The sequence below is a fragment of the Mobula hypostoma genome, chromosome 2 (genome assembly GCF_963921235.1).
Source record: "Mobula hypostoma chromosome 2, sMobHyp1.1, whole genome shotgun sequence".
Lineage (NCBI taxonomy): Eukaryota > Metazoa > Chordata > Chondrichthyes > Myliobatiformes > Myliobatidae > Mobula > Mobula hypostoma.
Genome location: NC_086098.1, coordinates 78,650,308 through 78,662,824, shown reverse-complemented (window position 1 = coordinate 78,662,824; position 12,517 = coordinate 78,650,308). Strand labels below are relative to the sequence as shown.

The following is a 12,517-nucleotide window of genomic DNA, read 5'->3' as shown; positions in this document are numbered from 1 at the left end:
CCGGCGCTATTAGCTTCTTTCAAATAATGGCAAAGGCTTTTTTTTAATCAAAAAAAAGCCAGCTTGAATATGCAAGTAATTAGTGTTGCATTTGAAGGACATTGCCTCTGAATATACACTGACACTTTCACTGCAGTTAGTTTCATAGGAACATTATTGGAAGTAAATTAAGAACACCCTATCTTTCTATAGAGGTGTTTTCTGAGTGTGAATATAACTTTTTTTGTTCAAATTTCCTCTATTTTCAACTTGTTTTTATTTAATTCTCATACAGGTGATACCATCTCCAAAATATGCCTGTCGTAGCTAGTATCAACCTAGATGCGAATGGCTACTTTATTTGTTGCTGCAGTAACAGAAGATTCTGGATGAACAGTTTGCCGCTGAGGAAGGAATCTTGGTATCTTTCAATTTCGGCTGCAAGTGTATAGTTTGTGCATTGGCATGAATCGTTACACCACTATGAAACAGCTTGGAGATGGAACATATGGCTCTGTTCTCATGGGAAGATGTATAGATTCAGGCGAACTGGTAGCCATTAAAAAGTAAGTGATAATTTATGTTCTAACAGAATTTTCAAATTCTTCTAAGGCTGGTACTTTCCTTGAATATTGGGTACGTTGTAATACAAATGTACATTCCAAAGTGGTTCACGTCAATGATAGTATGAAAGCTAAATTTGAATTGAAAGCAGAATAAGAGTCTGAATTTATTTCAAGTTTAAGTTAATACTTTAGGTGAAGTGTAACTATTCATCAAAACTATTATTGACATTTGTTCAGACAATGGTGCCATTATATTCTTGGTGTTTCTGAAAGCACTCATTTTAATTTCCTGCTTAATCATTCTTCATTCATCAAATAAGTAATCTGTAAATTTTGACCCAGGATGACATACTGTCCTTGATAGCGCCTGTGATGTCTCAGCCAAAATCGTTAATTTAGAAACTTTTTAACCAATAGTTTCAGCTCATCATCTTGGTCGAAACACTTGTAATAAAGATCAGAAGGGGGTAGTTACTTATCCCTTAAGCTGCTCTTTTTTTCTGCCTTATAATTACCATAAGATATAGGAGCAGAAGTAGGCTATTTGGCCCATCGAGTCTGCTCCGCCATTCAATCATGGACTGATCCAATTCTTCCAGTCATCCGCACTCCCCTGCTTTCACCTATACCCTTTGATGCCTTGGCTAGTCAAGAACCTCTCTATCTCTGCCTTAAATACATCCAATGGCTTGGCCTCCACTAAAGTAATTTCTTCGCATCTCAGTTCTAAAAGGACGTTCTTCAATCCTGAAATCATGCCCTCTTGACCTAGAATCCCCTACCATAGGAAATAACTTGGCCATGTCTAATCTGTTCAAGCCTTTTAACATTCGGAACGTTAATATGAGATCCCTCCTCATTCTCCTGAACTCCAGGGAATACAGCCCAATAGCTGCCAGACATTCCTCATACGGTAACCCTTTCATTCCTGGAATCATTCTAGTGAATCTTCTCTGAACTTTCTCCAATGTCAGTATATCCTTTCTAAAATAAAGAGCCCAAAACTGCACATGATACTCCAAGTGTGGTCTCATGAGTGCCTTATAGAGCCTCATCATCACATCCCTGCTCTTATGTTCTATACATCTTTTTCTTTTCAAATCTTTTTATTGTTATATTATACAAAAGAAATAACATGAGTACATCGAAGTAACAACACTTGATTGGAAAAAAATAATTTTGTGATGATTTAAAAAAAAACCCTACTCAGCAGAAAAAGTGTGGGGGGGGGGAACCCCCATTAGGTGTACAACCCCGGAGCCATGCGTCAAACAAAAAGCTTCTAAAAATAAACATCGAACCGCCAGCAAGAAAGAAAAATATACCAAAAAATTTACAAAGTTACCATTTGACGAAGGAGAGACTTTCTGAAATATTTTCTAATGTTGATAGTTATTGTGATAGATGTAAAACTGAGATAGCTACACTGACACACATGTTTTGGTCTTGTTCTATATTGGAATAGTTCTAGAAGTCAGTTTTTTCAACAATTTCTAAAGCACTTGAAATTAATCTACAACTTAATAAATTAACTGCTTTTTGGAATAATATCTCAAAATATTCATGGTATTTTTGTGTCTGACCAACATGTTATTGCATTTGTTACATTGATAGCTAGGAGGGCGATTTTGTTGAAGTGGAAGGATACATCAGCTCCCACTTTGTCACAATGGTTCTCTCAAGTGATGCTATGTCTTAGTTTGGAGAAAATTAGAAGTTGAACCTTTGAACCTTTATTTGATTTTGAGAAAAGATGGGGCTCATTTGCTCGTTATTATCAGTTGAGCTAATTGATTTTCTCCACAATCTAATTATATTCTATACATCTAGAAATGAATGCCAACATTGCATTCGCCTTCTTCACAACCAACTCAACCTGGAGGTTAACCTTTAGCATATCTTGCACAAGGTCTCCCAAGTCCCTTTGCATCTCTGCATTTTGAATTCTCTTCCCATCTAAATAATAGTCTGCCTGTTTATTTCTTCCACCAAAGTGCATGACTATACACTTTCCCACATTATATTTCATTTGCCACTTCTTTGCCCATTCCCCTAAACTATCTAAGTTTCTCTGCAGCCTCTCTGTTTCCTCAACACTACCCGCTCCTCCATCTATCTTTCTATCACTGGCAAATTTAGCCACAAATCTATTAATACCGTAGTCAAATCATTGACATACATCGTAAAAAGCAGTGGTCCCAACACAAACACCTGTGGAACTCCTCTGGTAACTGGCAGCCAGCCAGAATAGGATCCCTTTATTCCCACTCTCCTTTTCCTGCTGACCAGCCAATGCTCCACCCACGCTAGTAACTTCCCTGTAATTCCATGGGCTCTTATCTTGCTAATTACCACCAACTACAAAACACTACTTAAAGGGAAAAGTGCGATGGCTAATGAATTATAGTTTGGTGTGAATATAGAGCTATAAAATTTCTCTACTTTTCCCCAAGTAAAACACCAGTCAGTTAAACATAATAACCACTGCTCTACAAAAGGACTAATTTGGTAATTAGTCAATGAAGAATCCATTAGGGACCCATGGTAGCACAGTGATTAACGTGGCACTATTACAGCTCGAGCTGTCGGAGTTTATAAGACCATAAGACACAGGAGCAGAATTAGGCCATCTAGCCCTTCAAGTCTGCTCTGCCATTCAATCATGGCTGATCTTTTTTTTAAAATCACCTTCTCAACCCCAGTTCCTGGCCTTCTCCCCATAACCCTTGATACAATGTCCAGTCAAGAACCCATCAATCTCTGCCTTAAATACACCCAATGACCTGGCCTCCACAGCTGCATGTGGCAACAAATTCCACAAATTCACCACCCTTTGGCTAAAGAAACTTTCCTGCACCTCTGTTTTGAAAGGGCGCCCCTCTATCCTGAGGCTGTGCCCTCTTGTCCTAGCTCTCCCACTGTGGGGAAACATCCTTTTCATATTTACTATTTAGGCCTTTCAACATCCGAAAAGTTTCAGTGAGATTCCCCCCCCCCCGCCCCCATCTTTCTGAGTTCCAGCGAGTACACACCCAGAGCTATCAAACGTTCCTCGTATGATTATCTGTGAGTAGTCTGTACATCCTCCCCATGGAATTGTGTTTTTGTTTTTTTTTTTGGGTGCTTCGGTTTCCTCCTCCTGTCCAAGGATATACTAGTTAGCAGGTTAATTGGTCGTTGTAAGCTGTCCCGTGATTCGGCTCTTGGTTGTTGGGCGGTGCGGCTCAAAGGCCTGTATCTCAATAAATTAAGGGAATATTTTCAGAATACATTCAGAACCTGTATAACATTACCCTGTGTGGCCCTGATTCATTACAATGTGGTTATTCAATTCTTTATTGAAATTTTATAAAATGACAAAAGTTCATTCTAAATAATGCTTAAAACTTCTTGAGTGGCCACCATTACAGTAAATATTCAATCAGTCGATGAGAGCTCTTGACAAGCGCTCCAAGGCACTCTCAGCCAATCATATAATATTAGTTTATGCTCTGCGTTCCTCGTTTGTGTAAACGTTCTTGGTCCTTTGCCAATTTATTCCATTTTTGTTTACCTGTTTCTGGAAAACTACCTGCTACTTCCAGTGAAGGTAGTGCATCTAAGATGTTTGGGAGAAGCATTAGCATGGATGTGAAACTGCAAGTGATACAGCATGAGGATGTTAATGATGGCATTGTTGATGATTTACTACGTTCTCACGGTGAGAGCCTTAGTAATGAAGAGCTTTGAGAATTGGCAGAGCAACGCATCCTGGGTGAATCTGAGGAAGGTGTTTTCAACATGATTTCCTGCTACCAAAAGCAGCTTCATGAGAGGAAACTAAAGAAAAAGCAGTAAAATCTCGATGCCTACTTGAAGAAGCCAGAGTTGGAGGAGGGCCCACAGCCTGGTCCCTCCTCTAAGATGTAACCACCACTCTCTTCCCTGGTGCTGCTGCAATGCATTGCTACTCCACTAATCTACAGGTTCAGCCTATTTGCGTGTCTGTTACTTCATGAATTACTGTGTATACAAAAAATAATATATATCTCGAGTTTGATTTTTTTTAAAATCAGGCATACATGTCCATTTATGTAATGTTATAATGATCCTGCATTGCGCTGATTATATAGTGCTCCATTCCTAGGAATACATCCTCAGTGTTAAGCGTGGTCCTAGTGCAGTATAATCCACAGTATAGTTGCATCTTAACTCTTATTCTGGGAACGTGGTTTACGTAACTAATGATCATGATATGACAAATGAGCTTTGTAACAAGTGGTGTTCCTGTATAAATAAAAATATAGTTGTCAAGTTTAGGAAGTACAGATTTAGCATATTGCTACGTGTCCTGATCTTTTGTTGAAATGAAAAGTTGCACCATAACATTGCAGCATTTTTGTAAATGTATTTATGAAACTTGCTATGCACATTCCTACATTACATGTAAGATTTATTATCAGAAGAAATATTGTCAAAATATTTAAATACCTTGTAATTTCCATTGATGATTAACTTGCTGAGCATAAAGTTCCTTTTTCTTGGTGTTGCCCACAGAGTAGGGAAAATGAATTGCATTTATATTGGTGTGTACATAGCGTGAGTAACATTTAGTGACATAAAACAGTACTTCTATCAAACCTAGGTTCTGTTAATATGGAACATGCTTCTGTTGACTTAATGGTCACAAGGTCGACCATGTAGGTGTGTTGGGAATTCTACTTTTTTCTAGACTTGCCTGATTGTATTGTCATCACTGACAATATAATAAAATAAAATAACTGGACCCAGAGTGCATACGCTCTTACGACTCAAAACACACTTGATTTCATTTGTGCACAAGGAGAACAGCATGGCCCCTGTCACCACACTGTTCTGAAGTCAGAACAGAGAAATAATATTTTTATACAGAATTGGCTGGCACTTAATGGATATTGACAATTTGTAAACTATATGTTTGAATTCCTTACTTGTAAAAACAATCACTGTTCACAATACAGGTATTAAAATTCAAACTATATGCTAACAACTGATGATACTTTAAAGGTAGTAAAGCAATTGTTCCTTGGTTTATGTGTATGCCTTGGATCACTTATAACATCTCCAGATCCCTGGTGTACAAAGGGAAGCTACACTCTTCAAAGACCTTTCTTGCTAGCGCTGCCTGCATTCTATTCTTGTCTAGATATTAAGTTAATCCTTGCCTTGCTCCAAATTCCATAGTATTCACGTTATGGCAATATTCTCAAAAGTGTTCAGATGATGGCCATAACAGAAAACAAGTCATTGATGTCCAACAAATTAAGAACAGTTTTTTTGGGGGGGGGAGTGGTTAAGGTTCTTGCCTTGTACTTAATGTCCTTTGGGTGGGGGGAATATACTTTATTGGTTACAATAAACCAGGGCTATTATTTTTTCCGTGTGAGTGTGCCAACATTGATACCTTTTAAAGAAAACAAATGGATTTCCTTTTTATCTTAAATTTAAACATGAAAAGATCTTTTGCCATTAGTTTAATCTCTATTTTTCTTCATTAGAATGAAGCGGAAGTTCTATTCGTGGGACGAATGTATGAATCTCAGAGAAGTCAAGGTAGATTATAATGACGGCTTATTTCAATTTTTTTGGATTGTTTGGGTTAATATTTATCATCAAACTTGATCTACAGAAACAGCTGCATTATACTATAACAAACTGCTGGAAATGCTCATCAGATGAAGCAGGAACTGTTGGGGGTGGTGGAGGGGGGAAGAATCAATTGACACTTAACATTTAAGGCTCTTCTATGCTTTGTCTTACTGTGAACATTAAGATAGTTTTGTGACCCTTTTTTCCTCCTTTGAAGGATTCTCTATCGCCTTCCCTCTGATAGACTTTTAGTAAAAAGAAACATTCAGTGATACTAAGAAAACCAGTTTCCTCCTACAGTCCAATGACATGCTGGTTATTAGATTAATTGATCATTGTAATTGATCTGCAATTAGGCTAGGGTTAAACAGGTGGGTTGTTGTACAGTGTGGATCATTGGGCTGGAAGGGCCTGTTCTGCACTGGATCTTGAAGTAAAAACAGTGAAATAAAATAAATGCTTTGGTTGGTGTAGGCTATATATCAGCTGGAATGTGAATGGTGGAACAGGGATGATGAATTAACTAGCTGCATTATATTCTATTGTTGCTATTGTGCAGTTCTTTGTCCTTCCTAGTTTAATTTGGTATGCTATACATCTCCCATCCAATGTCATGCTGTTATTATATTCTCCCTGCATTTCCCTTAAGAGTGACCGAATGCAGTTGTGCATACTAATATAACAAAATCTCTTATCTATCCCTCCATGTTGCATAAAGCAAGTTCTTGGCACTTAATACAAATTGTTTATATCAGACTGGAGATTAATTAAAATCAGGTATTCGAATTGTTGCAAATTTATATTGTATAACAATATCTATTGATCAGTCCTCAAGTGAAGTCTGCGAGATTATTTTATGAGGCTTTGCTGTTAAGCTTGGCAGGGCTTCTTCATTCCGCATCTTGTTAATCCGCCTTTACGGCCATCCCATTTTCTCAGTAATGTGCTGTGTAGGTTATGTAGAAATTGAGCTTTTCTTTTAACGTGGATCTTGTTGTCTCATTCTAGTCACTGAAGAAATTAAACCATGCAAATGTAATCAAGCTGAAAGAAGTTGTAAGAGAAAATGATCACCTCTATTTTGTATTTGAGTATATGAAAGAAAATCTCTATCAGCTGATGAGAGACAGGTACCACAGGACTTAATATCTTCTTAATAGCAAATCTGGTCATTTTAAATATGCTTGTGAAGCTTCTAACAGGTAACGTGTAATTGAACATGATGGACAGTGTTAATGTCAATATTTCCAATTGAGAGTTGCTGCAAAAGCTGATTGTGAACTCCAATAATATTTCACTGGTCAAGTAGATATATCAGTGTTTTATTTGTTACAATTGTAACTTGTTTATCAAGGAATAGAGTTTAGAATTTACTTTTAAAAGGAAATATAGTAATCTGTCTTTCATTCTAGATTCCTCTATATCTATATGCATTTTTTGCGGGGGGGGGCACGAGATGAGATTAATCAACAAGCTGAACATGTAAATGCCAACCAAATGCATTGTTTTTTTTCCCCTGTAGTTGGCTCTCAGCTTTGGAATAGATCTATTACTGACTCTTTGGGTGTGATTAGTGACAAAAAAATTTATCTGCAGTGCTGTCTTGCATGACAATGCAGAGTGGGTTAAAATTTGGTGTGATTTGCTAGTTTATTAAGCTGTAGATGGTGTTTTAGACCTTCTACATTGATAGTAATGTATATCTATCAGTTCCTGTGGAGTAAAGGAATTCATTTCTGAATTGATCGATCTTTGTTGCTCAAAGGGTTTTTCCCATGGAGCTTACATTCTCCAATCATAACTTATGTTTGTTTTCAATTACCAATTGTATACAATTTATAATCCACTCTGTGATGTACAGAAATTATCTCCAAGTACTGATTTTTGCTTATGATTAATAGTAGTCAGAATCGGATTTAATATCACTGGCATACAGTATGTTGTGAAATTTTTTTGCAGCGGTGCGTAAAAATTAAGTTACAAGATATACAATTCTCTGCTAATACTTTACAGATATTTTCATAATCTTTCACCACAAGGATGTGTGCTTAGCCCCCTGCTTTCTGTACTTTGTACTTATGATTGTGTACCTAAGCATAGCTCCAATCACAAATAAGAGAAAATCTGCAGATGCTGGAAATCCAAGCAACACATACAAAAAATGCAGGAGGAATACAACACGCCAGGTAGCAATTATGGAAAAAGGCACAGCTCCAATGTCATTTACCAGTTTGCTCATGACACAACCGTTGCAAGCCAAATCAAAGGTGGCAGCAAGGTGTCAGGATATAAGAGGAAGATTGAAAATCTGGCCAGAACAACAACCTATTACTCTATGTCAATAAGATTAAGGAGAAAGAAACAAGACGTCCGTGAATCAGTCCTCACTGGAGGATCAGAGGTGGAAAGGGACAGCAGCTTTAAATTCTTTGTTTTTATTACTTTGGAGGACTTGCCCTGGGCCCAGCACATAAGTGCAATTACGAAATAAGCAAGGCAGCATCTCTACTTCTTTAGGAGTTTACGGAGATTTGGCATGATATCTAAAACTTTGACAAACTTCCATAGATGTGTAGTGGAAAGTATACTGACTGGGTGCATCATAGCCTGGTATGAAGTAATAATGGCCTTGAATGGAAAATCCTCAAAAAGTAGTGCATAAGGCCCAGTCTATCATGGGTAAAGCCCTTACCACCATTGAGCACTTCTACACGAAATGCTGTCGCAGAAAGCAGCATCCATCATCAGCAGCCACCCCTACCCCCACCCCCAACCACCATACAGGACCTGCTGTCTTCTCGCTGCTGCCATCAAAAGGAAGGTACGAGAACCTCGGAACTCACATCATCAGGTTTAGAAACAGTTTACCCCTCAGCCATCAGGTTTCAGAACAAAAGGGGACAGATAACTTCACTTGTCCAATCATTGGACTCACTTTCAAAGACTCATCATGTCATGTTCTTGATATTTATTGCTGATTCATTATTATTATTACTATTTCTCTTTGTACTTGCACATTTTGTTGTCTTTGCACATTGGATGAACACCCACGGTGGTGTAGTTTTTCATTGATTCAGTTATGGTTATTATTACATAGACTTATTGAGTATGCCTGCAAAAAGACAATGAATATCAGGGTAGAATATGGTGACATAAATGTACTTTGGTAATAAAATTACTTTGAACTTTTATTCATAGAAACATAGAAACATAGAAAATAGGTGCAGGAGTAGGCCATTCGGCCCTTCGAGCCTGCACCGCCATTTATTATGATCATGGCTGATCATCCAACTCAGAACCCCGCCCCAGCCTTCCCTCCATACCCCCTGACCCCTGTAGCCACAAGGGCCATATCTAACTCCCTCTTAAACATAGCCAATGAACTGGCCTCAACAGTTTGCTGTGGCAGAGAATTCCACAGATTCACCACTCTCTGTGTGAAGAAGTTTTTCCTAATCTCGGTCCTAAAAGGCTTCCCCTCTATCCTCAAACTGTGACCCCTCGTTCTGGACCTCCCCAACATCGGGAACAATCTTCCCGCATCTAGCCTGTCCAATCCCTTTAGGATCTTATACGTTTCAATCGGATCCCCCCTCAATCTTCTAAATTCCAACGAGTACAAGCCCAGTTCATCCAGTCTTTCTTCATATGAAAGACCTGCCATCCCAAGAATCAATCTGGTGAACCTTCTTTGTACTCCCTCCATGGCAAAGATGTCTTTCCTCAGATTAGGGGACCAAAACTGCACACAATACTCCAGGTGTGGTCTCACCAAGGCCTTGTACAACTGCAGTAGTACCTCCCTGCTCCTGTACTCGAATCCTCTCATAATAAATGCCAGCATACCGTTCGCCTTTTTCACCGCCTGCTGTACCTGCATGCCCACTTTCAATGACTGGTGTATAATGACACCCAGGTCTCATTGCACCTCCCCTTTTCCTAATCGGCCACCATTCAGATAATCTGTTTTCCTATTTTTGCCACCAAAGTGGATAACTTCACATTTATCCACATTAAATTGCATCTGCCATGAGTTTGCCCACTCACCCAACCTATCCAAGTCACCCTGCATCCTCTTAGCATCCTCCTCACTGCTAACACTGCCACCCAGCTTCGTGTCATCCGCAAACTTGGAGATGCTGCATTTAATTCCCTCATCCAAGTCATTAATATATATTGTAAACAACTGGGGTCCCAGCACTGAGCCTTGCGGTACCCCACTAGTCACCGCCTGCCATTCTGAAAAGGTCCCGTTTATTCCCACTCTTTGCTTCCTGTCTGCTAACCAATTCTCCACCCACACCAATACCTTACCCCCAATACCGTGTGCTTTAAGTTTGCACACTAATCTCCTGTGTGGGACCTTGTCAAAAGCCTTTTGAAAATCCAAATATACCACATCCACTGGTTCTCCCCTATCCACTCTACTAGTTACATCCTCAAAAAATTCTATGAGATTCGTCAGACATGATTTTCCTTTCACAAATCCATGCTGACTTTGTCCGATCATTTCACCGCTTTCCAAATGTGCTGTTATCACATCCTTGATAACTGACTCCAGCAGTTTCCCCACCACCGACGTTAGGCTAACCGGCCTATAATTCCCCGGTTTCTCTCTCCCTCCTTTTTTAAAAAGTGGGGTTACATTAGCCACCCTCCAATCCTCAGGAACTAGTCCAGAATCTAACGAGTTTTGAAAAATTATCACTAATGCATCCACTATTTCTTGGGCTACCTCCTTAAGCACTCTAGGATGCAGACCATCTGGCCCTGGGGATTTATCTGCCTTCAATCCCTTCAATTTACCTAACACCACTTCCCTACTAACATGTATTTCACTCAGTTCCTCCATCTCACTGGACCCTCTGTCCCTTACTATTTCTGGAAGATTATTTATGTCCTCCTTAGTGAAGACAGAACCAAAGTAATTATTCAATTGGTCTGCCATGTCCTTGCTCCCCATAATCAATTCACCTGTTTCTGTCTGCAGGGGACCTACATTTGTCTTTACCAGTCTTTTCCTTTTTACATATCTATAAAAGCTTTTACAGTCTGTTTTTATGTTCTCTGCCAGTTTTCTCTCATAATCTTTTTTCCCCTTCCTAATTAAGCCCTTTGTCCTCCTCTGCTGAACTCTGAATTTCTCCCAGTCCTCAGGTGAGCCACTTTCTCTGGCTAATTTGTATGCTACTTCTTTGGAATTGATACTATCCCTAATTTCTCTTGTCAGCCACGGGTGCACTACCTTCCTTGATTTATTCTTTTGCCAAACTGGGATGAACAATTGTTGTAGTTCATCCATGCAATCTTTAAATGCTTGCCATTGCATATCCACCGTCAATCCTTTAAGTGTCATTTGCCAGTCTATCTTAGCTAATTCACGTCTCATACCTTCAAAGTTACCCCTCTTTAAGTTCAGAACCTTTGTTTCTGAATTAACTATGTCACTCTCCATCTTAATGAAGAATTCCACCATATTATGGTCACTCTTACCCAAGGGGCCTCTCACGACAAGATCGCTAATTAACCCTTCCTCATTGCTCAAAACCCAGTCCAGAATAGCCTGCTCTCTAGTTGGTTCCTCGACATGTTGGTTCAAAAAACCATCCCGCATACATTCCAAGAAATCCTCTTCCTCAGCACCTTTACCAATTTGGTTCACCCAGTCTACATGTAGATTGAAGTCACCCATTATAACTGCTGTTCCTTTATTGCACACATTTCTAATTTCCTGTTTAATACCATCTCCGAACTCACTACTACTGTTAGGTGGCCTGTACACAACTCCCACCAGCGTCTTCTGCCCCTTCGTGTTACGCAGCTCTACCCATATCGATTCCACATCTTCCCGGCTTATGTCCTTCCTTTCTATTGCGTTAATCTCTTTTTTAACCAGCAACGCTACCCCACCTCCCCTTCCTTCATGTCTATCCCTCCTGAATATTGAATATCCCTGAACGTTGAGCTCCCATCTCTGGTCACCCTGGAGCCATGTCTCTGTGATCCCAACTATATCATAATCATTAATAACAATCTGCACTTTCAATTCATCCACCTTATTACGAATGCTCCTTGCATTGACACATAAAGCCTTCAGGCGCTCTTTTACAACTCTATTAGCCCTTGTACAATTATGTTGAAAAGTGGCCCTTTTTAATGCTTGCCCTGGATTTGTCGGCCTGCCACTCTTACTTTTCTCCTTTGTATTCACATCCAGAAAATTCTGAGAATATTACTTGAAGTACTACAGTTATAGAATTTCAGGCATTAAGACTGGAGCTGTTCCCCATGAAAAAGCATGGCTATCAGAATTCCTGGTGAAAAAGTTAGGAGTTAATTTAGGAGCAGTAAAGTTCAAGTTAAAT

At 39.2% G+C, this 12,517-nt stretch overlaps 1 protein-coding gene across 4 annotated transcripts in view; it reads left to right on the top strand.

Annotated features, from left to right (window-relative positions):
- The window catches only part of LOC134341181 (serine/threonine-protein kinase ICK-like), a 93,182-nt gene that overhangs the window by 16,710 nt on the left and 63,955 nt on the right, over positions 1-12,517 (top strand). For all 4 annotated transcript variants that reach the window (XM_063039006.1, XM_063039015.1, XM_063038994.1 and 1 more), the window contains exons 2-4: positions 275-545; positions 6,062-6,116; positions 7,161-7,282. In XM_063039006.1, the coding sequence (XP_062895076.1) occupies positions 445-545; positions 6,062-6,116; positions 7,161-7,282 (278 nt within the window). In that variant the 5' untranslated portion in view covers positions 275-444. The remainder of the gene's footprint in view (positions 1-274; positions 546-6,061; positions 6,117-7,160; positions 7,283-12,517) is intronic.